Source organism: Pholcus phalangioides, unplaced genomic scaffold (assembly GCF_987345545.1).
Source record: "Pholcus phalangioides strain wild (caught in Gottingen) unplaced genomic scaffold, Ppha-v1.0 ptg000017l_1, whole genome shotgun sequence".
Taxonomy (NCBI): domain Eukaryota; kingdom Metazoa; phylum Arthropoda; class Arachnida; order Araneae; family Pholcidae; genus Pholcus; species Pholcus phalangioides.
The window spans coordinates 16,449,505-16,475,149 of record NW_028301610.1 but is presented as its reverse complement, the minus strand read 5'-3'; the positions used below and the strand labels follow the sequence as shown (position 1 = coordinate 16,475,149).

At 33.5% G+C, this 25,645-nt stretch overlaps 1 protein-coding gene across 1 annotated transcript in view; it reads right to left on the bottom strand.

Moving 5' to 3' along the window:
- The window catches only part of tweek (transmembrane protein KIAA1109 homolog tweek), a 236,838-nt gene that overhangs the window by 145,885 nt on the left and 65,308 nt on the right, over nt 1-25,645 (bottom strand). The window contains exons 17-23 of the mRNA XM_089246286.1: nt 25,343-25,585; nt 22,438-24,322; nt 20,293-20,413; nt 13,709-13,988; nt 8,701-9,665; nt 6,842-7,022; nt 1,081-3,083 (exon numbers count right to left, since the gene is read on the bottom strand). Of these exons, the coding sequence (XP_089102412.1) occupies nt 1,081-3,083; nt 6,842-7,022; nt 8,701-9,665; nt 13,709-13,988; nt 20,293-20,413; nt 22,438-24,322; nt 25,343-25,585 (5,678 nt within the window). The remainder of the gene's footprint in view (nt 1-1,080; nt 3,084-6,841; nt 7,023-8,700; nt 9,666-13,708; nt 13,989-20,292; nt 20,414-22,437; nt 24,323-25,342; nt 25,586-25,645) is intronic.

Genomic DNA, 25,645 nt, shown 5'->3' with positions numbered 1-25,645 from the left:
AGCAGAGCTCCTCAGCTAGGATTTTTTGTGAGGTCTTTGGTCAGATTTTTCACGCCCCCCCCCCCCCCATAGTGAATTTATGGAGTACAAAAAATAAGAGAAAATCTTCCTGATCCCTGTTAGCCTGACCCTGTGGAAGACATGTCAATGTCAGTGAATCCACAAACAAATGCTACTTCATTCCCTGGGAAAACCCAGATGTGCCACTAAAATTGTAGAAATAATTTTCTTCACCTAACTATTTTAAAACTTTAAAATTTTGACTTACCGAAAATAGTTTTTTTTTTTAAGATAATAGCTTTTTTCTCGAAGATGTTACCATTTTTTGGTTGACCTCAAGTTAGCATGTTTAAGGACTGGGACCATCCCCCCCACCCCCCAAAAAAGACTAGGAAACGATGATTCATCTTATTGGATGCCTTGTGCTTCATTGGTCTTTACCAAGAAAACTGAAGGGTGTGCATTTACATCCCTCACTAAAAATTACACATGTGCCCGTAGACGCTAGGGGTATGTATGTGTCATAGTTGCACGAAAAAGCCAGCATGATGGCGGAATCACATGAAATTGCTACAGAAATGAAGGCTATCTTTGAGGAGAATACAACTGACCCTTCTATGGCTATGGATTCTACATTCTTTTGTTTTTTACTTTCCGCCAGAAGAAAGCTCAAGATCACACTTCTTTGAGTGCATAAATTTTAGCAAAAGGAAATTTATGCAGTGATGAAAGAAATTAATCATTAATAAAGAAAAAAATTAGGTAATCTGGGAATTAATTAAAGTAGGAATTATATATTTGTTTACTTGAAGGCTCTTGGGGGGCATTCACCCTTATTGCCCCTCCCTGGATCTGCTACTGTGTCTGCGGTATGTCTGTATGTTTAATTTTAGTTTTAAAATCATCTTAGTTGGAATAACATACATAAAGTTAATGATTATGCACTTGAGCATAGCACAGTTCATTTACAATATTCATAAAATAAATAATTCAAATAATCTAATCACAATCAATTTTATCACAAGAAAAAAAAACTCATGAGTCTATTCAAGTACAAACAATACTGCACAAAATAAATACCTTTCATTTATAGTTTTTGTTTCAGGCATGGTGTCATACAAATCTAGGAGATAAAACATGGTTCGCCAACACCTAGGATGCATGTCTTTGATTTCTTCTAGAAGCGTATGATCAGAAGGTGGAACTGAACATGTATCAGGAATATCTATAGCAACAGATTCACTCAAAGTAAAACTTAATGGACTGCATGAACGTTCATCTTTTACTGCAGTATCTTGCAAATTAGTGTATCCTTTAGTGCTTGCACGAAGTCTTTGTGACAGCGTATGTGGGCGACGGATGCCAGCGGTAATGCTAGCAACACCAACAGATGAAGATTTTGTAGGTGTTGGCGTTGGAGTCACATACTTAGAAGGCCCAGCACGAGGTGAATGTGGTCGGAAGTTGACAGTTTGACTTTCTGATGGAGAAAATCCTTTTTTTTTAACTTTTACACTTCCTTTGAATGAATTTGGTCTATTTGCTCTTAGCTCTAATTGTGTTTCTTTGATATTTTCATACATGGTTGAAAATTGATGTAGCAACCTTAATAGCGGCATATTAACTTGTTGAGCAATAAAATTTACATTGATGCCGAAATTGATAAATAATGTTGAGCACTTTTTACTACTCGGTATCAACATTAAAGCTGTAGCATTATTCACATGATCTACATTGATGCTACCATTCTTTCGATGAAAATCACTATTTTCACGTACTTCCATGTCTATACTAAACTTATCACATATAAAGGTAGGAGTGTCCATACTCGTATCAATAAAAAATTTACCACGCCCACTAGATTGTTTTCTATTAGCTTTTTTTCTACTACGAGATGTGTTATGATATTCAGACTCTACAATGTCTATTTTCAATAGTTCTACCTCTCCATTCACGGATATCTTAGGACCAAAGATTGCACATAAGGATGCACCAGCAGCTTGACTGGGAACCCCAATACTGCTGAGCAATGGCTGAAAAATGACATGAGCATCAGCAAGCTGAATACCTAGAGCAGGAAAAGCCACACAGCCAGAAGGAGCAACCACAGTTTGAAAATCTTCTTCAAAACTGTCATCTGAAGATACTGTGTTTTTCTTTGAATCCTGCATACTTTGATCCACTCTTTTTTGATAATTAGTTCTTCTTACATACTCTTGTTGCCTAGCCATCCAGTTATATAAGTCTTCATCATTATCTTTCTTTTTCATCAGCGTTTTCTGAGGAGTGCCAAAAACTGATGAAGGTAAATTGGGTTCAATGCTGGATAAGCTCCATGTGGTAGATTTCAGACTATGATGACTATCGTTTCGTTTTAGTTTAGATGTTGCATTCAAACCATACTGTTGCATTACAAATCCATTGGTTTTTCCATTCATACCACCAGCATATCGACCTGGAGAATCAAGAGGACCACCCAAAAGAGGAAATGCTACACTAGCTCGAGATGTTCTTGGTGGGTAACTAGGTAACTTTCTTCTTGCTTTGTTTGTTATGGAGCCACTGCTTACAGCTTCTTCTGTAATGTCTTGTTGACTACTGCTTGAATGAGATCCTGTTTCAGGACTAGAATATGATTTTAAACCAGGAGAACCTGATGCTCCAGCAGCACTTAGACCAATATCCTTGGTTAGAGATCCACCTTCAGCCATGAGCAAGTTTGTAGTTTCATCTGTTACTTCACATTCTTCAAGAGAATGTTTATCACCATCTGCTTGAGGTGAGAAAGCTGGATTCTTTTTTGGTGCAGAAAATGTATTAAGAGATCTTAAATTTTTACGTAATCTCATATTTTGTTCAACTAGTAGAGGCATATATAGCACATTTTTCCACTGACGGCTGAGTACTACAAGACCCCGATATATTGTCTTTGTTGGCGGTATATAATCACTTAAAAGATTTTCTTCAATAGAAGTTGTTTCAGTCTGTTTTAAGTATCTTCTAAGAACCATTAAGAGTTGGCAAGAAGGATCCTCTTGCAATGTTTTAGCCAAGGGAGATAGCTTGTGGGCCAGGTATTTGCTCTAAAACATAAAATTGATATTAATAACAAAAGTATAAATTTTTGTGCAGGTATCTTCAACTTATTGATTGCCAGCACCATGGTGCTCAATGAAGCATCAAGTGCAAGATTTTTATAGAATATTTAATGCTCATATGATATCTATCAATGGCCCAATAAAACATTTCATTCAAGTTGCGTTCAAATTATTCTAATTTGCATTTGAGCATGGGTCAGACCTGCCATTTGGGTGCTCTTTTCTGATGATGAGCATAGATATAGTGCAGCTCAATAAAAAAGTTGAAGACACCTGGTTTAGTGTCTAAATTAACAAAACTGCATCATTAAAATACTAAATATAAATAAGAAAGCATTGTATAAATAATAAAACACATATCCTACAATATCATTTGTATAGTTTCTCTGTTGCACTGTACATAAACTTTTTATTCAAATTTCATTAATGCAAATAACAAATATCTATTTTGTCTAATGGCCCAAATGGATATTTCTTTGAGTTATTTAAAATATTTCTTCTAAATCTAATTTTGCATTGATTAAGGTGACAGTATAATGCAAAATATTTATCACTAGAAGAATTACCTGGTATTGTCCAAGAAAATGGTGAATACACAAAGTATGACAGCTGTAGTGTTTACCCCTGTACCTGAAAAACCCTTCATGGTTCAGACCAATAAAACTGATTATAGCAAGAGTAAGGAAAACTGGCAAGCTACTCAATAAATTTTCCATCTACCGAAGACCGAGTCTGATGCATGGTGTGAGCCACTGCTAATTTTTCTTCCTATATACAGTCAGATCTTGCTACAGCAAAACCAAATTACTCCCACCACTTTCACATGATCTCTGCTTTTGGGGAAAAGCTTCTGAGTATAAGTCTCCCCAAAAGCATTGAAGCTGTTTCTTCCTGCAGGAATCAATTTTCCCAGCAGCTGTTCTGTATAAGAAATTGAATTTTCTTTCCTGCTAGTGAGAAGAACTGTCAAACACCTTTCCTTACACACAGTAATGAATAAGAAAGCAATGGTTTGACAGTTTTTTGACAAATTTTCATGTTCTCAAAGTTTGAAAAATAAAATATAAAAAAAACACATACACAAACAGTGATAATCCAAATATATAAAGATTAATATAATTTATTATTATCATGGTCAGAGGAACGCTTATCAAAGTTTGAGGTTTTGACTTGGATATGTAAGTCACTATATATAAACCCAATCAATAATATTTTGGATGCCATTATGGATTAGTGTCATTCTAGCTCTCACAATGACTCCAGGTCAGCAGGATCATATAGTTGATTGGCTCTCTTCTGAAGATGGCACCCATTGTGTCATATTGGGGTTATGAACTTTTTATTTGATTTTGCATTGGTTACAATGTATGAAAACAAAAGTGCTTGATTTTTTCATTTGATATTCCTGATAAGAATGACCTGTTTGGGTGTATGACCATGAGTGTAGAAACCATCTAGTACATACCTGCACAATTATTTTTGCCCCTTTATCTTGGTAAGATGTTCAACAATGGCAAATGGCCACCAAAACAGCCGTTATATTTTTAATTTTTTAGGCCTGCATTGATACATATACCTAACTTTAATTGTCTTGACTGTTTAGATTTATTTATTAATTTTAAGACAACTAACCGTATTCACAACACTTTTTTTAAAACCACATAATTTTTACAAAACTTGCATTTCTCCACACCAGTCTACAAAATTTCAAAAATTTTCTGCTTCCGAGATTAAAATAGCCATTTCCTAATTAATTTAATATGCTGAATAAGAATATGACAAAGAAAAAGCTGAATTGCCTATGTTTTTTTGTAATGTGTAACATTATTGAGAAAAAATGTATATATGTGAATATTACATAGCTCAACAAAAAAATCTTTCTTAATGTTCTTAAGGAAATTCTAAAGGTTTTAGGGTATATTGGTGCTACTGACTCTGAATCTGGCATTGGTTTTGTCAGATTGGCTTTAGTTTTTGAGATAAAGGGAAAATTAAATTTCAGCAGCATATAAATCACATTGTTGAGATAATGCATTATCCCAAAAACTAGAGCCAATTTGGCAAAACCAATGCTAGATTTGGAATTAGTGCCCCAATATCACCATAAAATCACAGAATTATCTTTGGCAATCATTTACTATATTTGTTTATAGTGCACAGATTCAACGTTATGTGTATGCTGCTTATGCTATTACCATTGAAATTTAATTTTTATTTTATTTCAAAAACTAGAGCTAATCTGGGTGCTTGTTCAGCACCCTCGAATTAGAAATATTTGGCTACTTTAGTTTCCGAAGCTTTTTAGCTGTAGACCAGTGGTATAAAATAACGGAAGGACTCTAAGGTATAAAATAAGGGAATCATGTAAAATTTAGGAAATATTTCAATAACCTTTTGACAAATTGTAATTTTTTTTAAATAAGCAGCAATACTTCTGTCAGACATTATATAATAACTACTACTGCACATATTAAAATACATTTGATACTGTATGTTGTTATGACATTGATTTGTATAATCAATCTAAGGTTCATTCAATACTTTAAAATATTTCAATTTTCATAAAAAATTACGCAATTTATGAAAAAAGAAATTCCAATTTGAAAATTTAACAGATATTTAAACAAGCGTTAAAATTTTGAATATATAAATCCATATTCTTAGTTCCATATTCCATAGCCAATATTATTGAAAATTTTCATAAAATTTGTTATTTGAAAGTGGTGAGACACATTAATTAATAAAACTAATTTATGCCAATTTTTTTCCTAATCCAATCATACTCCTGAGACAGAATAAATGAATCCAAAGAATATCCACTAATGTGGTTCATCCATTCATCCTGTTATATGAAAGATAGTGAAATCAGCCCATGAAGAGTGTTTTGAGGAAGAATTCTTACTTTTCTCAGCCTGACAATGTGTGAACTATTCCTCAGATCAACTGATAAGAACATTTCATTCACTTTTTAAATGTGTTGCACAAATTAGTTGATAGGAAAACAAATACAAAAATTCTGTATCTAGTTGAGTTTCATTTACAGTGTTTAAATTTTGGATTGAGAATGAGTATTCAGATTATCAGAATATCCACTAAATCATTATACACCTATCCGATCTTTTTCTTCTATTTATAAATATTGAAACTCAACAAAACTATAAAAAATGTCAACTGAATTGGGAATTTAGTACCAACATTGCAAATCACCATCACAAATGTTTGGTAGAATTTATTGAAATCTATAGGAATGAAAAGTGCCTGTTGCAAGTGAGATCAGAAGAAAAAATGTGTTATGCAAATGATAAGAAAAATAAATTAGTTATTTAAAATTAAGTGATAAATACAAATAAAAAGGTCACAACAGGCAAAATGTCTGATGAGGTGGCTGAAAAAAGATGCCTATAAAAGAAGAAAATTCCATAAAATTTAAAAATCAACTTATAACTAGAAGTTTTCCTTCAAAATCATAATAAATAAAAATTATGTGAAATGGGTTATTATATACAAATTCAAAAGTTTTAAATTTTCTTACACGTTATTAAAAATTTAAAAAGTGATAGCAACATTATATATAAGAGAATTATTTTTCAACTAAGATATTCACTATATTAAAACATTTTATTAACACAAGTTGATTTAGAACTTATTTGATCTGCTTCCTCACTAAAAAAGAAACAAATTGAGAATCCAGAGATACAAAATAGTCCTATAATTAAGATATATATTCATTTATATTTTCCTACCTTCACAGGCATGTGTATGCTCTGAACTTCGAGTGCTTCAGCCATAAGGCATGCCATAACAGCTGCTTTTCTTTGGTGTGCTTCCCTCGATAACTTTCTAATTGACATGGTCAAACGATCACTTGGTTTTAACCAAGCATTGATTGAAGGTGTTGCAGTACTGAGTAAATGCCAGTCCAGTCTAAAAATGCAATGCAATGCAAAAAACAAGTACAAATTAGTATAGGCAAGTCACTTACATATATACACTTATGTGCAAAATTAAGAGAATTAGCACATTATGTTGAATTTCTGAAAAACTAGAGGACAGATTTTAATGAAATTTGGTACGAATACACAGTTATAAGAGAGAAAGAGGTGTACCATACAAAAGACATAGTACGCATGCATGAATGTCAGTAAAGCTCATAATTGCAGGAACGCCCAAAATCCATGTTGCAAGATCGAACCGTAAATCAGTCTAATATGGGGTATGGTCCCCTCTCACAGTCAGACGGGTCGCACAGCACAACAGTATACTAGACACGAGGCAGTTGAGGATTCCCTGTGGCAATTGGTCCCACTCCTGCATCCTGCAGCAATGCAGTTTTCAGTTTCAGGATGGTTCTCAGAGGGTGTTGGCGAGATGCAATTGCTCTCCCAAGAGTGTTCCAGACATGTTCTGTAGGGTTTAGGTCAGGATATCTGGCTGGCCAATCCACACGCCGAATATCCTCAATTTCCAGATAATCGTCACCAGGTGAGTCCGATGCGGTCCAGCGTTGTCATCCATGAACAGGAACCAAGGGCCAACTGCTCCCTGAAAAGTCAAACATACGGCTCTGAGATCTCCTCTCTATACCTTCTAGCATCCTAGCAGTCACAGACCCTCTGCCAAACACATGAAGGGGTGTGCAGCCGTCCAACATGATGCCTGCTCAGACCATGACACCTCCACCACCATAGTGGTCCATTTCCCTGATGTAGGAGGGATGGTATCGTGTAACAGGCCCTCTCCAGATGAGTGTATGTCAAGAATCAGTGTCCAGGCTGAATTTCGACTCATCTGTGAAGATCACGATGCTCCACTGAAGTCTGGTCCAAGGCTGATGTTGTCTAAACCATGCTAAATGCGCTCTCTTGTGTGCTGCAGTTAGCAGGATGCAAACAGCAGGTCTTCTGACATAACGCACTTTCTCATGAAGCATTCGGGCAACAGTAAACCGTGAGACTCCAGTGGCAGCATACAGCTCACGTGAGAGCTGTGATGCTGTAGCAGTCCTGTGGCGCCACGCTAAAAGTCCCAAATAATGATCCTCATTGGTCGTTGTGGCTCTTTGACGACCTTATCCAGGTCTTCTTGATATGGATCCAGTGTCCTGAAACTGTTTCCACAAATTGCAAACAACACTGGGTGTAAGATAGAGCTCTGTAGCCACCTGCACTTGTGATTGCCCTGCCTCCAATCTACAGACGATTCTCCATCTCATTTCGTCATCCATACATTTGTGGCTACACATTTCACCTGATAGCTTATAAAATTTACCAAACTCTTGTGAGAAACACAGCAAATGTTGCAGAGGAGTACGAGCACGCGAATCATGGAAAACACCTTGTGCCCTTATCATCCCCTCTGTGGTCACAGCTTCACCTACACCCTCATGTAAGCTTATGTGCATTCGACACTGAATATTTGCATACTTCTTTGGTGCCATTATTAGTACCAAGGTTTAGTATTTTTTGTGAAAATTAGAATTTCATTGTTTTGGTTATTAAAAGTATTTTTGTGGTCCCATATGACTGTTAAATCTAAGCTCAATTATATTAGATTTTTCATTAAGCAAAAGAAGAAAAAATATTCACTTTGAATGCTATATTACCTAGTGAAATCTATTTTTCTTGTGTTTGGAGTTCGAGGCGGTGCAGCAAAATTGAACCACACAGTCTTTAATTCAGTTAAGAAAAAAGTTGAATCTCCAATCTCATCAATATCTCTCTCTGGTTTTTCGATATCACTACTGCTCCACGCAACATTATTACTGCTGCAATCTGATAGAAACGAAGGAAAAGACATTCTCGCTTCCCACGTAGAACCACTATCAGCACTATCATCACTACAGCTATTAGGAGAAGTTGTTCTATTTTCAGAAACATCAGTATAGTTGTTCTTTCTTTTATTACTGAACTTCATACTTGAAGGTTTGGCGCAATTCAATTCTTCCTTGGACTTGGATCTTTCACCATTGTTAGGTTGCACATCATATCCCCATCGCTTAATAAATTTGAATTTAATGTTCTCCAATCCAGTTTCAAACATGATAAAGCCCATTTTTTCTTCATCTAATGTTTGATTCCACTCTTGTTCACCAAAACCATCTTGGTTATCTTGCTTGCATTGTTTTTGAAGATGAACTTCATTCTCAAATGTAAATTCAACTTTGCTTCTGTGGTAAGGTATAACAGTAAGAATAGCTTCCTTAAGAATGCTGCTGTTATTTTTCAATCTACGCAACTGGACATGAACATAGGATATGGATGCTGATAATACTGTCTCTTGTTGTTGTGTTTCATTGGTTTCTATAGTCAGTAATTCTGTGGGTAATGAGTCTGTTTTGGATTTTTTAGAAGTTCGTTCCGTCATTTTAGAATATAATATACTTCCATTGCAACTGTCAGTGAATGCCTGGATCATTTTTTTATCCTGACTTCTATGAGAAACATCTATTGATGTATCATCAATGCAGACAGACAAATGAGAGACACACGTCAAGTCTTTGAGGTTATCCAAAGCTGAAAATGCAATCACTTCTTCAACAACAGAGGCTTGCATAATGCTGATATTTACCTAATAAAATTTAAAAATAATTCAATGAATCTGGTTTCAAACAAAACTTTGAATAAATGCAGCAGAAAATACATAGGCATAAAATTATGAAAAAAATTTATTTATTGAACAAAAATATTTTTAAATAATAAATTATAAATAAAAAAATACATGAATTTATGTGTATAAAAGTCTGGAAAAATGTTAAATCTTTGTAAAAATATATTTGGTTTAAAAAATTCATCTTGGTGTTCAAATACAATGCTTGGTTTCATTCTTAAAAAGGGTTCTCCTAAAGTCATTCTTCAGTTTTTCCAAGGCTTAGTTCATCCTGGCCTAGAATATGCCATAGATTTGGAAATCATATCAGGAGGATACAGATTAGGTCAGGGGGGTGCAGAGAAGAACTATGCTGGCCGTTGTTGGTACACAGGGATTGAGCTATGAAGAGAGACTTAACTATATTTATTTATTTTTTTAACATGCTTAACATAGATGTCAGGGAGGATATGATTGAAGCGTTTAAAATTTTCAGTGGATCACAAGCAACTCCACAACAATGAAATTGTGCCTGACATCAAAATAAACAATTCCCAGTGGTTTTGACTGGCTGAATATGAATATCGCCATGAAAAAAATTTATTCTCCCTTGTTCTTGATATATTAACAATTAAAAAGTATTTAAAAAGAGTACCTTGAAAGTTAATATATTTGTTTTTACATCATGAAGTAAAACTACTGACCGAACTAGGAAGGGGATGAGACAGGTGGTGTTGAATTTTAGAGTACCTTGAGCTGAAAACACATAATCACTAAAAGAAACACCAGGTTGGTAGACAGGTGATTCCTAAAAGGTGTGTCACTGCACCCAAAGGTACTATGAAATTGATCAGGGATGCTGCAAGATGTTCTGAGGATGAAATAATACTTAATGCAGTAATAGGGCCAGAGTTTCCAATCGATGCACAGTGATTCATAGTACCACATAAAATAAGATTTGTAAATTATTCTTGCTAAGATTCACAAGGTTACAACAAAATATTACGATTATGGTGAACAATTGTAATTGATGGTGACTGCAGAGACATATAATTTTGAAGTTATGAATAATTCATCACTTTTGTCACACAACGGTCATTTTCTGCACACGAGAGCTAATTAGACCACTACTTCACCAATTCTGGCTATATCGCTATATTGCAATTTACTGCCATTAATGAGATGGGTTGGAAATGAAGGCACTGTCTATTGGTGGTCGGCTCAAGTTTGTTAGGGAAAAAATCTTATTTATATCCTCCCTCGGGTTCGAACCCAGAACCGTGACAGCAACCTTCATGGTGGCAGATGAGCATCTTACCACCATGCCACTTGGGCATTGTGCTAATTAGACCGGGACCTAAAATTTATTGCCGGTTCCGAACGGCAGCCTTTTTTTATACTCATCGAGAGGTTGGTGCGCTAACCCCTTGATGTGGGACTCCCTGTGGTAGCAATCTTTTTCTGCGATCATGTCATCGTTTCTGTTGTACCTCTGTCTCAGGAAAGTTTTCTGATACAGACGGACAAGGTATGGAACTCGCGACACCAATAAACATCCTTTGGTACTGGCGAATATCTTATCGAACTAGGCTACTGCACCCCTAAACTTATAATTAATAATCTAAGGAAAACTATCAATATAATATCTAGTCAATATTTTTGTTCTTCAAATATTGATTACAATGCCATTATAGGTTTGACATACATAATCTTTATTTATATCAAGTTCTATTGTTTGTACAAAAAAAACTCAAATACATTTTCATAAGCCAGAACATGGAATTTGATATGAGATCATAAAACCTAAAAAGATACTCATTCAGAAACAATTTTTACATTTAGCCAAAATTGTATAACACACAAAGTAATGATGTAAAATTTGAAAAAAAAAAACCCCATTCCAGAAAACTACTTTTAAATTATATTAACTTCCTTATAATAATGCTAAACCTATGACTAATGTTCAAATGCTGAAGAAACAACAATGTATGTCGAGTAATCTAATTATCTAATCAAATTAGTTTCTATCTCTGTTCTGTTTCACTTCTATGTAAAAACAGCCAATAAAAAAAATGTTAGCCATACTATTGTTTAATCAACTTGTATCTTTAATGTACATTTATAAAATTGAGTTTCAATAGCATGTATAGGCGAGTATCTTATCAACCTACACTACCATACCCTGAAAAAATTAGATAGCAGACCCAATGCACTACGAAAATAAAAACCAGCGAAGAATTAAGGACATACCAAATGAGATTAAAATATAAATAGTTTAGATCTTCAAAAAATATTTTTATGGAGCATAATGTCACAGTAAAGGATATTATTGTGTGTGTGTATAGAGAGGACTTTCATAGTAGACTAAAAAGAAAATTTTTTCAAAAAAAGAAAAAAAAAATTATCATTACAGAAAGATTTATTGTAAAATCAGATAATATTTTATGAAGGTTTTACCACAATTCTCATTAGAATTAGAATAATTCAATTATTGCTACTGAATGAATACCAAAACTCTCTGCTTACTCTGGTCCATGATCTCTTCCAGCCCAGCTTTGTGGCAGTCTAAATTATAATTACTATAAAATTATTATTACTGTGTAATTCTCATTAGTTTCTTTCTTTAACTAAATATAATTCATTTATTTTTTTTTCTATTCCACAAAAGAAACTCGTGAATTTTTCAATTCGTACTATTATTTTATGGGATTGGTAAAGCAAGATGTTGGTATAAAACTATGGCTTCTTTCAGAGATAAGTGACTTTAATTTTGAAAAAATCTGGACTATGTTAACTAAAAAACGGAAACAGCTCCATTAAGGTTTCAGGAATATTTTGTCTGTTACGCTATGTGTGTCACTTTAACGCGCTTCAACGGTTTTGTATCCACAATCTCTTTCCTTCACTTCCAGAATAAGTTTTGGTAATTATTCATTTAATCTTTGATCAAATCTATCAAATCCAAAATAAAGACAGAAATACATCAGAAAATTGGCAAGCATGATTAAAAAAAATTAAACTGAAATAGAACTCTGAGAATAAAGTATAAAAATTGAAATATATGTACATGTATATATACATAGGCGCCGGAACCTAGGGGCTGAGGCCATTTGAGCCCCCCCCCCCCCAATAAATTTCATGAGGGGACTGAGCCCCTCCAATGTTTAAAGAATATACAATGCACCACACCCTTCCTCTTCCTGAGTACGTGCTTGAGTACCGACTGACCAGACACGACCCAGGCTCTGTCCCTCCCGGGATATAAGCCTTTTACCCGTCAGGGTTGTGCTTGAGTACCGTATATATGAGACAACTGGTAACTCTTTCAACCCCCTCCCAATGTTTTCTTCATGTCGCGCCTCTGTATATATATATATATATATATATATATATATACAGGGTGCATAGTTAACAGCATGCACCACAAATTACTGGCAAACCATTGATTGCAGAGGCATACTTCTAGTTAGAAAAAGCATCCAAATAAAAGCCATCAATAGACCTCCAATAAATCATTCATATTGCAAGGTTGTATAGTTATTAAAATAAAAAAAAGTATGTTTTTATAATGACACCCTGAGCTCAAAAACCAAGTTAGTAAGCTGTTGCATTGTCTTTCCTGAGGCCAACAAATTGAAAAAAATCCACGTTTCAAAGTGCATTATTCGCTGAGATATTTGAATTAAAAAATGGAGAAAAGTTGGGGGAAAACAGGATAAATGGGGGCAAAATACATTTTAGTATCGTTAGAAACATGGATGTTTTTTGTTGGCCTCAGACAGGGCAACAACTTTCTCTAATTGGCCACACCTTTTTGAGCACAAGGTGTTCATATGAAAAGTTAAGTTTTCTTTATTTTAATAACTATAGAACTCCTTGCAATATGAATGACTTATCGGATAGTTTTTCGAATTGAAAGTATGCCTCTATGATCAATGGTTCATAAGTAAAATGTTTGTGCTGTTAGCCATGAGCCACATATATATATTATAAATTTGTGTAAATTAATATGATGGAATACCTACTTTTGCTATTTTTATCAAAGTTCTCATATTACACATACGCATTTCTTCATAATTACTTCCAACCATTTCAGAACTTCCTGTCAGATTTTTCATATTATCATTGATGTCCTTTCTCTTGTATTTTTCAATTATTTGAGCACGTAACTGACTTAATTGAAGAACTTTTTCTTTCTTTAGTTGATTTTGAGATTGCACCACTTGAGAGCAGAGCACATGAAGATGATTGACAATAGCTAGAGGATGCAGTTGGGATACAGTTGGAATGATACAGTCAATGAAGCTGAAAATGATTTATGATAATGAAACAACTTAAAAGTCATTAGGTTAAAAATGCTGAAATTAGACATAATTTTTTATAATACTAGAAAGTTTTTGTCCTTGCAAACTTTTCATCTAATCATGAAATAGCATAGAAGTTAGTACATATGGGCATAGGCCTACATTTATTGAAAATATTGGGAAGAGCAAGATCAATACAATAGACCCTCTTGTTTACATGACACATTATATAAACAAGGTTATTTTTAGTGTCGCTCAGAAAGCCAGGTCAAACTGCTGAATAAATTCTAAAACCATATAATGAAAATTTTTTCAAAATGACACCCCGCCCACATAGACCTAAATTGGATAATTTTTGTTGCACCACTGCCATTTTCTGCACACGAGGGCTAATTAGACCGGGACCTACAATTTATTGCTGATTCCAAACAGCAGCCTTTTTTAATACTCACCGAGAGGTTGGCATGCTAACCTCTCTTGATGTGGGAGTCCCTGTGGTGGCAATCTTTTTCTGTGCTCATGTCACCGCTTCTGTTGTACCCCTGTTTCAGGGAAGTTTCTGAGAAAGATGAACTGGGTATTGAACTCGCAACACCTGTACACATCCTTTGGTACTTTAGGAGGGTATCCTATTAACCTGGGCTATCGTGTTTAAATGTTAAAGAAAATGTTACAAAAATTAAATGGTTTTAATTTAAAACCATGCTTGAGAAAAAATATCCACAAAATTATAAATCATTTAAAATAAATACAAGGCCACAACAGGCAAAATGTCGTGAGGTGGATGAGAAAAAGATGCCTATTAATATTAAATTATATAACAAATTATTTAAAAGGCAGTACTAAAATTGACATAACATTACTGTTGCTTAAATCTTATGCTATTCAAGATTTGAAAGAAAAAAAAAATTATTCAAAATAATGTTATTCTTGTTTGCCTTACTGTGTTTGATTTCTATATCTAAACAAAAAGCAGATGATGCATTGAGTTCAGTTCTTTGCTATCAGCATACCTGAACCCTTCCAAATTCTTTCAATAAACTTTTCAACGCTATAACATCCGTGGATATTGAGAGAACATCTAAAATGACATATGGTTGACATTTCAAACAATTCAAATCTGTTTCTTTTAGGCTTGTCAGAAAAAGACCATGAAGTACATTTTCACTCGAAAATAGTCATAGGTAGCTCAATAATTATTTCCGTATCCGTCAGCCACCATTCAATCACTCTAAATTCTATGACTCTTTTTTGGTAACAATATACATGAAAAACTATTTCAGGGATGTGTTTTTATAAGCTACAAAACTTACGTGGACTTGATCTATAAAAAATAGTGTTGTTTTTTAAAGACTTAAGGGTTTTGACTCAAACTGGAAAAATTGAATAATCGAAGTTATGCATTGCATTAATGACAAATTTAAATGTGTTATGAGATTAAAGATGAATATAAATGATGATGAAATCACAATTTGATGTGATCACAATTGATGAATGAATCACAATTGAAGCCAAATGTTGTATAAATGCGAAAGGCACATAATGAGAGGAACTGCTCCTAGGGGTGTATGACAGGTGTAATCACACCAGGTACATACTCTAGGTGGCCAATTACTTAGGGGTAATAGAAGTGAAAACATATACAACCATCAAGCTTATATTACTGGAGAGAGCATTCAGCCGCCATGACAGCAGTGACATAGAATGCAAAAAAATCATGTGACTCTGTGAAAATACTGTTCGTGATCGGCAATTTCCCCATTAAAATTACAGTTCAGTCTCTAAATATTGCATTTTAAAGATTAACAGAAAGGATGGAGAACTCATCTAAAGATTAAAAAAAAGATTAAATTATTTATTTCATTAATACTGGAATAATTTCTTTCGTTAATGCTGAAAAATCTTTCATCAATTCTGGAATTTTTCTTCATTAATTCTGGAATTATCACTTTCATTTATTTTGGAACTGAAATTATCTCTTTCATTAAAACTAGAATTTTTCTTTCATTAATTTCGGAATTATCTTTCATTAATTTCGGAATTATCTTTCATTAATTTCGGAATTATCTTTCATTAATTTCGGAATTATCTTTCATTAATTTCGGAATTATCTTTCATTAATTTCGGAATTATCTTTCATTAATGCTAGAATTATCACTTTCATTAATTTTGGAATTATCATTTTCATCAATGCTGAAATGATCTTTCATTAATTCTGTGATTATCTTTTGGTAATGCTGGAATTATCCCTTTTATTAATCTTAGAATTCTCTCTTTCCTTAATTCTGGAATTATCCCTTTTATTAATCTTAGAATTCTCTCTTTCCTTATTTCTGCAATTATCCCTTTTATTAATCTTAGAATTCTCTCTTTCCTTAATTCTGGAATTATCTTTCCTTAATTTTGGAATTATCTGTTTTTCATTAATTCTGTAATTATCTTTCATTAATACTGAAATTAGCGCTTTCATTAATGCTGAAATTAGCGCTTTCATTAATGCTGAAATTAGCGCTTTCATTAATGCTGAAATTGTCTCATCGATGCTGAAATTATTTCTTACATTTATTGTTTTAAACTCCAATTTATGCCATACGAAAACAACAGGGGATTGTGTGTGTTTTAACAGAGTCAAATGATCTTCCGACGAATGATGTTGCGGACAACATTCTCAGCACTGCCAAGGTGAAGACCTCTGATGTCATACTCCCTCCAGTAATATAAGCTTGATGTATACAACATATTGAGATTTATTTTGGTAGTGAATAAAAAAAAGTATCTGAGCTCAAGGCCATAGCAGGGGGACTTCAGGGTCTGGTCTCCCCCAGAAATGTGAGAAAATGACTCAAAAAAAGAGGAAAAGATGGCCTATTGTGTTTGACCACTTTGGTGACCCCCCCTCCGAACAAAATTTCTGACTACGGGTCTGTCTGAGCTTCAACTATGAAAATATAAAAACTTATTGGTCTCGTAAAGGGCACTCGGCAGTGGAGCCATAATTAAGGAAAAGCAAGTGTATTTGATGCCAAAGGTGCCAAATTCAACCTTTTTTCATTGCAAATCATATACAGGGAAAGCACAAAAATAAATGTTGGCCCCAGGTAACTAAATGCAATTTTGTTTCTAGTCATGAGCCAATGAGACTCAGAGCCCCAAATCAAACTGGAGTCCCAAATTATTGAAGGCTCCCACCAATTCTTAAATTATTTTTTTCTCATAAGTTCTGAATAGCTTAATAGAATACTTCTCAATTTCAATTATATCTAAGATAATTTCTTTCATGGTGTAATATGAGGGGCCAGGGGGAGTCTTGTGATGAGTCATTACCTACCACAGTTAAAGAAAATGTAATAAATGTGTGATATATGCCATACTTTATCGCTGCTTATCTTTCCCACAGACTGAAAAGGTTTGTGCGCATACACACATTAGCTCATAAATCACTTTTACTATTCTTTCGTCATTAACGTCAAGTGCATTTTCTCAGCATGTATAAATATTAAAATATGCAATAAAAATCGATATTAAAAAATGTAAAAATGAAGTAGCCAAGAGAGAAGAACCTGTAGTCTCTCCCCTCATGTTTACCAAAATAGTGATGTACTCGTACATGGAATAATATGATCAAGTTCGCTGTACTATCAGTTTGGTACCTTCCGAAACACTAGTTTAGTGCCCTTCGCCTCTGACAGAAATTTCTGGCTGAGTCCCGATGTATTGTCTTATAGATTCAATAGGACTCACAGTATTTATACTATGAATTACCGTAGGTGAAAACTTTTATAGGGTCCATGGGTCAGAAGACCCTACCCTACTAATATATGTCCCCATCCCCATAATACTTTTTTTAAACATCTATAGATATATTAGGTTTGAGACTCCCCCAATATTTCAATCCCGCTAGTGCTAGAACCAAAAAGTTGGGGTTGGAAAAATATCTTGGGAGGTTGTTCACAAAACTCTTCTGATTTCACTTGCTTGACATGGCTCTGAATAGCTTGTCTGTCCATATGTTGCTCAAATTGAACGTTTTGCTTCAAAGCTGACACGACGCTTTATGTGGATCATTTTTGCTGCTTCAATTCAATCAGCTTACTGAAGATTTAAGTTTTTAACCCCCCCCCCATATTGAAAATAGTTTTCTTAGCACTCATCGTTTTCAAATAAAACATACCCACATGGAAATTATAAGATACACATGTGCATTATCAGGGTTGTTGCTCACTGAAGTCATCTAAAGAAGTTATCGCAACTTTGTGTTCTGATACTTATTACGTTTCTGCTACTTTGACTTCCTACAATGCGCAATTATGATAAGTTTTCAGAAACACTTCATATGCAGTTACAATAAGATCACAGCAATATACTCTTCCACACAGACTTACGAAATCATTTCTCCTTAGCAGTTTCTATGGTTTTTGTGCTCCATTGCACGACTTACGATTATCGATATTTACAATGTTATCAGATTGCAATTAATGTTCTTGATTTACCTTTTTTCAAGGGAAATTTTTTTTTTATTTATTATTTTTTGCTTTCAATCAGACAATAATTGTGATAATTTTCTAGGTCTGTTGTCAGAAATTTCCAGGTTTTAGTGCAAAAATTAACAATTTTCTGTTTTTAATACTAAAAAGTTTTTCCCTGACAATTCTAGGGTTTCCCTAACCCGTATGATCCCTGGAAGAACATTTTTGCTGGAGGGGGTGTCCCTAATCCTGGCTCTGGCCCCCAAAGAGCCTTGAGATCGGCTGGGATGCTGCAAGATATTTAAATTTCCAAGAGTACTGTGAACATACAGTAAAACCACTTTCTTGTGGACACTGACCAAAAAAGTTTGTCGATAAAAGTGGACAGACTGAAATAGGGGTCCCTACTGAAAGCTTCAAACAATTCATTTTAAAATAAATAACAATAACATAACTTTGAAAAATATAAGTTAGAGACAGTGCAATTAAATACTACAGTACATATTTTTTACAGATATCTAATTTGATTTACAAATAAACATTGAAAAAATTGAAGTAGTTTCTGATGGATAAGCTGATCCTGAAAAATGGCCAGAAAAAGTTTTTGTGGAAACATCTCAACTTTTTTGACTCTACAGCTTTGTATGAGCCACTCATTATTATCTTTCAATGACTGATAAATACTAATATTCAAATGAAACTTAATTTTATATGCATATAACTTGCCATCTTAATTTTTCCTCAAGAGTTTTATAATAATATTAATCAAAAATTGGGCATCATCTTGGATTAAAAAGATATTTTTTAACTGTAATAAAAACAAGGACAGTTTTTTAATAAAAATTAATTAATCCCTGAAAGTCAGAAAAAAAAATTATGGCCATGGCTTTGAATGAGCAGCAAGAGTTAATTTATATGAAGGTTTTAATAGCTGGCTGATGTGAAGATGAATTTAGGAAAGAGAGAAAATTCAACTGCCCTTTCAGGGAATCAAACCCATGTCCTCTCAATGGCAGTTGAATTTTGATTCCCCACAAGGGCAGTTGAATTTTCACTCTTTCCTAAATTCATCTTTGCATCAACTAGCTGTTAAAAGTCTGTGTATGGATAGCGAAGAGTGACATCATCCTCGGAAGAGTTAATGTGTTGTGTACTAAATAATATTTTGAGTTTTTCTTTGTTTTTAGGTTTTAATTAGAACTAAAATGACCTACCAAAAAATTGATATGACAATCATTTCATTCTTTCATAATGTGGTAATGTAAGGGTTAAGAATTGTTGATTTTTTAATGAAAAAAAGTTGGAATAAAAAGTGGATAATTCAAATTTTTTATTATGATTATTTTAACTTTTTCGCTATCCCCTTGATTTTTGAATTAACCACGTTCAAATATAATTTTTGATTGTTTTTGTTTTATTAACATATACAAATATTTCATATTTAATTATACACTACGAATATAATCTCAATGTCTGACATAGAGTCTAGTTCCTAAAAGTATCAATTGTTATAGCTTATTCAAAGTTGCTTCGATTTCATAAATGTTTGAAAACTATATGTTCAGCTTGAGATAAAAGGAATAACAAATAAATATGCAATTTGTCAGATTCCTTATGCTATACATAAATACAGAATTTCAGAAATATTCAAAAGTAAAAAAGTATTTTCCTAGCTTGAGAAAGAAAATAACAGTTTTTGTATCTTAAAGTTCTGCAATATTTTAAAAGTGCATATTTTATTGAATCTTGTGTTTTCTTTTGAAATAAATTGAAAGCAACGTAAATATCAAGATCAATGATATTTGTTTATTAAGACTAACTCTAGACTAACCAACTTACCTTCTTAAGCTCTCAACTAAAAGAGGAGAAAACATAATATGAACATGCCCCTTGAATTTCACAACGAGCACAATTTTTGAACCACTTGCTGTAGATGAAGATTTCTGCTCACCACAACTATCTGGAAGAATATAATGAATGTCATATTAACTCTTATTTTTTTGTTGTTATGGAAATTTAAAATTGACCCCTTGTCTGTGGCATTAATTTCAGAATAATTCACCAAAAAAGGATTTTTTTCTGTTTAATTTTGTTTAAAACATCAACAAAAAGGTTAAGAAAATGGTTATTTTTGAAAACAAAATTTTTAAATTAAAAACTAATACATACTTACATTTTGACATAATATGAAAAATGTATATATCATGGAAAAGAAAAACTAATTTTGACAAATATTGTATGTTCGAGTTGCCTGAACTCAGTTTCGGTGACACAGATAAGGGGTAAAATTTGAGAAAGTTATAAGTTACACAAAAAAAGGAACTTTATGAATTAATAAGCCTTCCTCAGGAAATAACAAAACAGTCAGCCTCTTCCTAAAAATGCATTGGAAATCTCAACAATTTTTTTCATTAAAGACTACAGTAATTAAGAGAATGTCACAAGATATAAAAAATCGATAAAGTTAGAAAACCTGCACAGTAAAACTTAAATTAACCATCAGTTTCTGTTATCCATCATCATATAAAAAAATACATGAGTATCAACAAATACAGACATCTTTAAATTAAGACACAGAAGGAGATGACGGATTATTTTAAAGTAACATAGGTGGAAATACATTTCTGTAAATTACTACTCTTATAAAAATTCAATGCAATATGTATGTATTCACTTTTAAATGATTTTAATTTTCATCCCAAGCCTGCAGTGAAATCATGTTACTGTATTGTACATATGTATTAAGAGTTTTCAGTTATATCCATATATATGTAAGAGTCCATATATTCAGTTATCTGTCACAGCACTGGTCTGGACGGTGATGGTTAATCAAAGTTTTACTGTACTCTAATGAAATTTTAAAACAATAAAATAAGATTGCATAGATTATGCAGTTTAATTAAATCTATACATTTTATTCTAAAATATCTTTCTCAATTTGATTACTTTTATGAAATATTCAAAAAATTTAATGTTTTGAATATAATATAAACTACATGTTGAACTTTTAAATTTTATTAACAAAATTAATATGAATGCAGTATAGTTAACAATATATACATACTCTCTCTTTTTTTAAATGAAATCATGTAAAAATGAGCTTGTTTCATTTGTATATTTCTTCTCAGCAGCTATTTGTTTCTTCTTTGTAATTATTCTCAAAAAATTGGTATTTCTAATGTTAGGTTTACAAATGTTTCTGCCAACAGAGTAACATTTAAAATGAGCTTTTCTTCTTCTATTGCAAATTCTGCTTTGTACCTAAAACTGAGTTCTCACAGTGCAGACTAGCAAATTGCCGAGGGCTCATTCACAAACCAATACATTGTGGATTAACAAGCTTGTGCCATGATGACACAAATTTTTTGTTTACTTGTTTTTATGGGTGCCAAGAAATTCCAGTTGTTTGATGATTGAGACATTTGGTGATATCTGAGAGAAACATCAATGCTAATGCTTGTCTGGTCAAACATTTTCCCCTACTCTATAAGCCAAATCCACAGAAATGTAGGAAAAAGGGTTCAAAGAAATTTTAACTAAACCAAATACTGAAATGAGATTTTTTTTCACTAAATTTTGAACAATAAATCGACTCCCTATCTTTCTATACATTCCCAAACCAGTTTCAATAGATAAGAAAACTCTCTCATTACCAGTTTTCTAGAAATGGGTTTCCTGACAATAAGATGTCAAAAATGACTCAGAATCCTTAAGATACAGGATACTCGTAACTATCTAAAATGCATTCACATTCAAACAAGTTTCTTCAGACTATTTGTCAATTCTGTTTAAGACAGGTTTCAGTTTCATAAAAGGTCCATCTTGCACAGGTTTTACTGTAGTATGAATCTATATATAAATTTTGAGTGGAAAAACCAATATTATAAATGTATAGGTATCCATATCCATTATTCTGCTGATTAATGTACTGGATATTTTAACATGAAATTAAAATTATTTTTTTACTCATTAAATTTTACTCACCATTTTTTCCAGGCACTTCTTGCTGCAATAAACCTGGTATAAATTCATCAGTATTTGGTGATTTTTGATTGCGATTAAATTTGTATCTATATGCAGTTTCACCATTTTTTTCAACCATGTGAATGGATGTAAAACCTTCAGAAATAGCAACAAACTTGGGTTTCCACTGAGTAGTAGCGCGATGAAACAAATAATCTTTAATAGGTCCACATTGATTGTATCCAAGTTGTTGCATGAGATGCGGTAATGGGGGCGGTTGAAACCACTGATGACACTGGAGTTGCTTCATGTGTGACATGTAGCATGACATCAGCAGGGGTGATTCAATTACTGGTTTATTCATTTGATTATGAAGATCAACTAAAGCTATGTCTTCTTGAGATGACATTGCAGACAAAAATGAAGTACTCGACACTGAGTTTGAATCAGATGGATCATGGTGAATTCCACATGATGGAACTCGTTTGAGCACAGTTGTATGTAAATCACTTTCACTGGATTGTTGAGATGGAGTTTCTTGTATATCATGTAGAGAACGTCTAGCAGATGATACCTTTCTTTCCATAGAGCTACTACCATTTTTTATAAGACTGTGATGCTTTCCATCTTCTGATGTTTCTTCAGAAGCTGTATCTGTAGCAACAGCTGAAGAAGCACCCTCTTCATCAACTGAGAAATATGATTCTGTTGAATGAGTTGACTCTGTGGATGTAGCTCTTTGAACAGATCGTGGTGAGTAAGTTCGAAAACCAAAACTTGCAACAGATTGACGAGAGCCTGAACCCTCTTTAACAGTACAAGTGTTGCCATTTAGGGATGCACGTGAATTATGGCGGCTTTGTATAAGACTTGGACTAACTGAAGTTTCTGGCAATCCATTTACCTGCACAGTTGTAATGTCTGTCACCAGTTTCAATTCTTCTGCTTTTTCAGGTATTTTCCTGTCGAGGCGTCCAGAAACTGGAGCAGACTGAGCCAAAACAGTTGGACAAGTGGAATGCAAGGACTGGCTGAAAGACATTGAAACATGAGATGGACTACTGAACTGTCTTTTTATTCCTTTTCCAAGAGAGCACACAGCATCATACGGCTGTAAAATTGCATCAGCACTATTTCTTGGTGATCTAACAGGCATAGAGACAGTGACATCTTCCAGAACATTTCCCACTGAGAGACTATTTTCTTTGACTGAGGAATGTGACTCTCCATCAGAATTGCATTTTGAGTGCATATCAATGGCTTTCGAACCACTTTGCTTAAAAGTGCTTTCTGGATATATCAACGATTTCTCTGAATGAGTAGGACTTATTTTTGAAATATGGGCATATGTGCTTTCAGAAACATCAAAAATGAATTCACCCTTGTGCAATATGCTTTCACCAAATCCCAAGAAATCATCATGGTGAAACCAATACCGGGCTAGCTCACTACCAATCTCTGAGTTTGCTTCACAACTTGCAAAAAAAGCAGTGCCATTACTATTATTTCCAAAGAAAACACATCCCCCTGTGCAACCACACATTCTTGAATTAGCAGGTGAATTAAGAATCATTTCAGCAGGCCATAAAAACCACAAGTTCTTATTTTTTTCATCATGTGATTTCAAAAACTTTTCTTGCTCTGACTTACTATGCTTTAAGGGCATGCTTACAGAATCAATGTATACAGGGCCGAAGCTGAAACCTCCAACTTCCAGCCATACTTCTTTTTGAGTATTTATCATCTGACTTTGATTATGACTGGCCAGACTATATACCGATGAACAAATCAAGCTGGAACTAATTTTTGCAAACTGTCTGAATATAACATTTTGAATGAGCATGCTGAATCCTGGCAAGCCTTCAATGCCATGATGATTACATATAGCAAGCCTCCATGGCCAAATCTGAGGGGAAGAAGTATATACAGTTGTAAAAAATTTATAGACAAGAAAAAAATTTTAAAAATGCAGATTTTTGAATTTAAGAAAAAAACTGCTTACTTGTTTATTTAAAACAAAGTATCATTAAAAATTGGAAAAAAGAAAAATCATGTTAAAACAGGACTAAGCAACAAATGTGAAATAGGTATAAACTGGAAGTACACAAAAAAAATTGAAATATGTAAAGGAAACATTTTTATTAAAGAGAAACTCCATACATTGGTTGCAAAAAATTGAGACAACTCTGATGGGTTGTTAGGATTAAAAGCATAAAGTATGAACTCCAGCCCACTATACCCGCTATACTCCCATGAATGCATACAAAAAATATATATATGTACTTCCAGTTCTTGCCCATTTCAATTTTTGCTCAATCTTCTTTCACTCAATTTTTAAATTTTGTCAATGATATATATATAGATACTGTATATAAGTTTGTGTGTATACTAAACAAAGACAGAGCTAACTGAAGTAAAACATTTGGTCACATGCGAATGATACTTAAAACTTGTAGGGCATAATTTATTTACTCAGCAAAACTATGAAAGAGGTTTTTTGAACGTGGATCCTAACGATGTCAGTCCAGCACAATGCCCATACAACCGCACAGCAGCCATTTTATTTCACTGTGCATACATACTAACCACCTAGGTTGTGGTGTTAGGAAGTTACGACTGTAGTATTATCACATGATTTCTAGCTTTTAACTTGACTCCAAATAATACTACTCCAAAATGATTTTTTTAAAAAACTATAAGCAAACTAATTTGTTAATGACAACAGATTCAAACTGATAAAGGTTAGAAAAACCTGTTTAAAAAAAGTTTCATACAACTAAATAAGTAAATTAAAAATCAAAGAATAATTTGTCAACCACATTCATGTCGAGAGGGCAGTGATGCAACATTGAAATCAAAACAATGCCTGCAATATATATATTTTGCACATAAGAATATACCTGATGGTTTGATACTAAAGAAATACCTTGATTTCCATTGCATTTCCATTTTCTACCAGACATACATCTATTGCATCAATGGATAAGCGTGTCATTCTATATTTAATGGCATCAGGACATGGGCATGGTTGAGTTTCACTTGTATTAGGACAATAAGATTGAGGAACATCATGTTGACATTGACGGAATGCATTTGGAGGCTGCAAATCACAATCAGCTTGCTGCACTTGGAAAGCAAACAGTTCTAATCCTGATATGACATGGTAAATCTGTAAAAAAAAAATTAACAATAAATTACTTCTAATTAACATTTAAAAATTTCATAACTA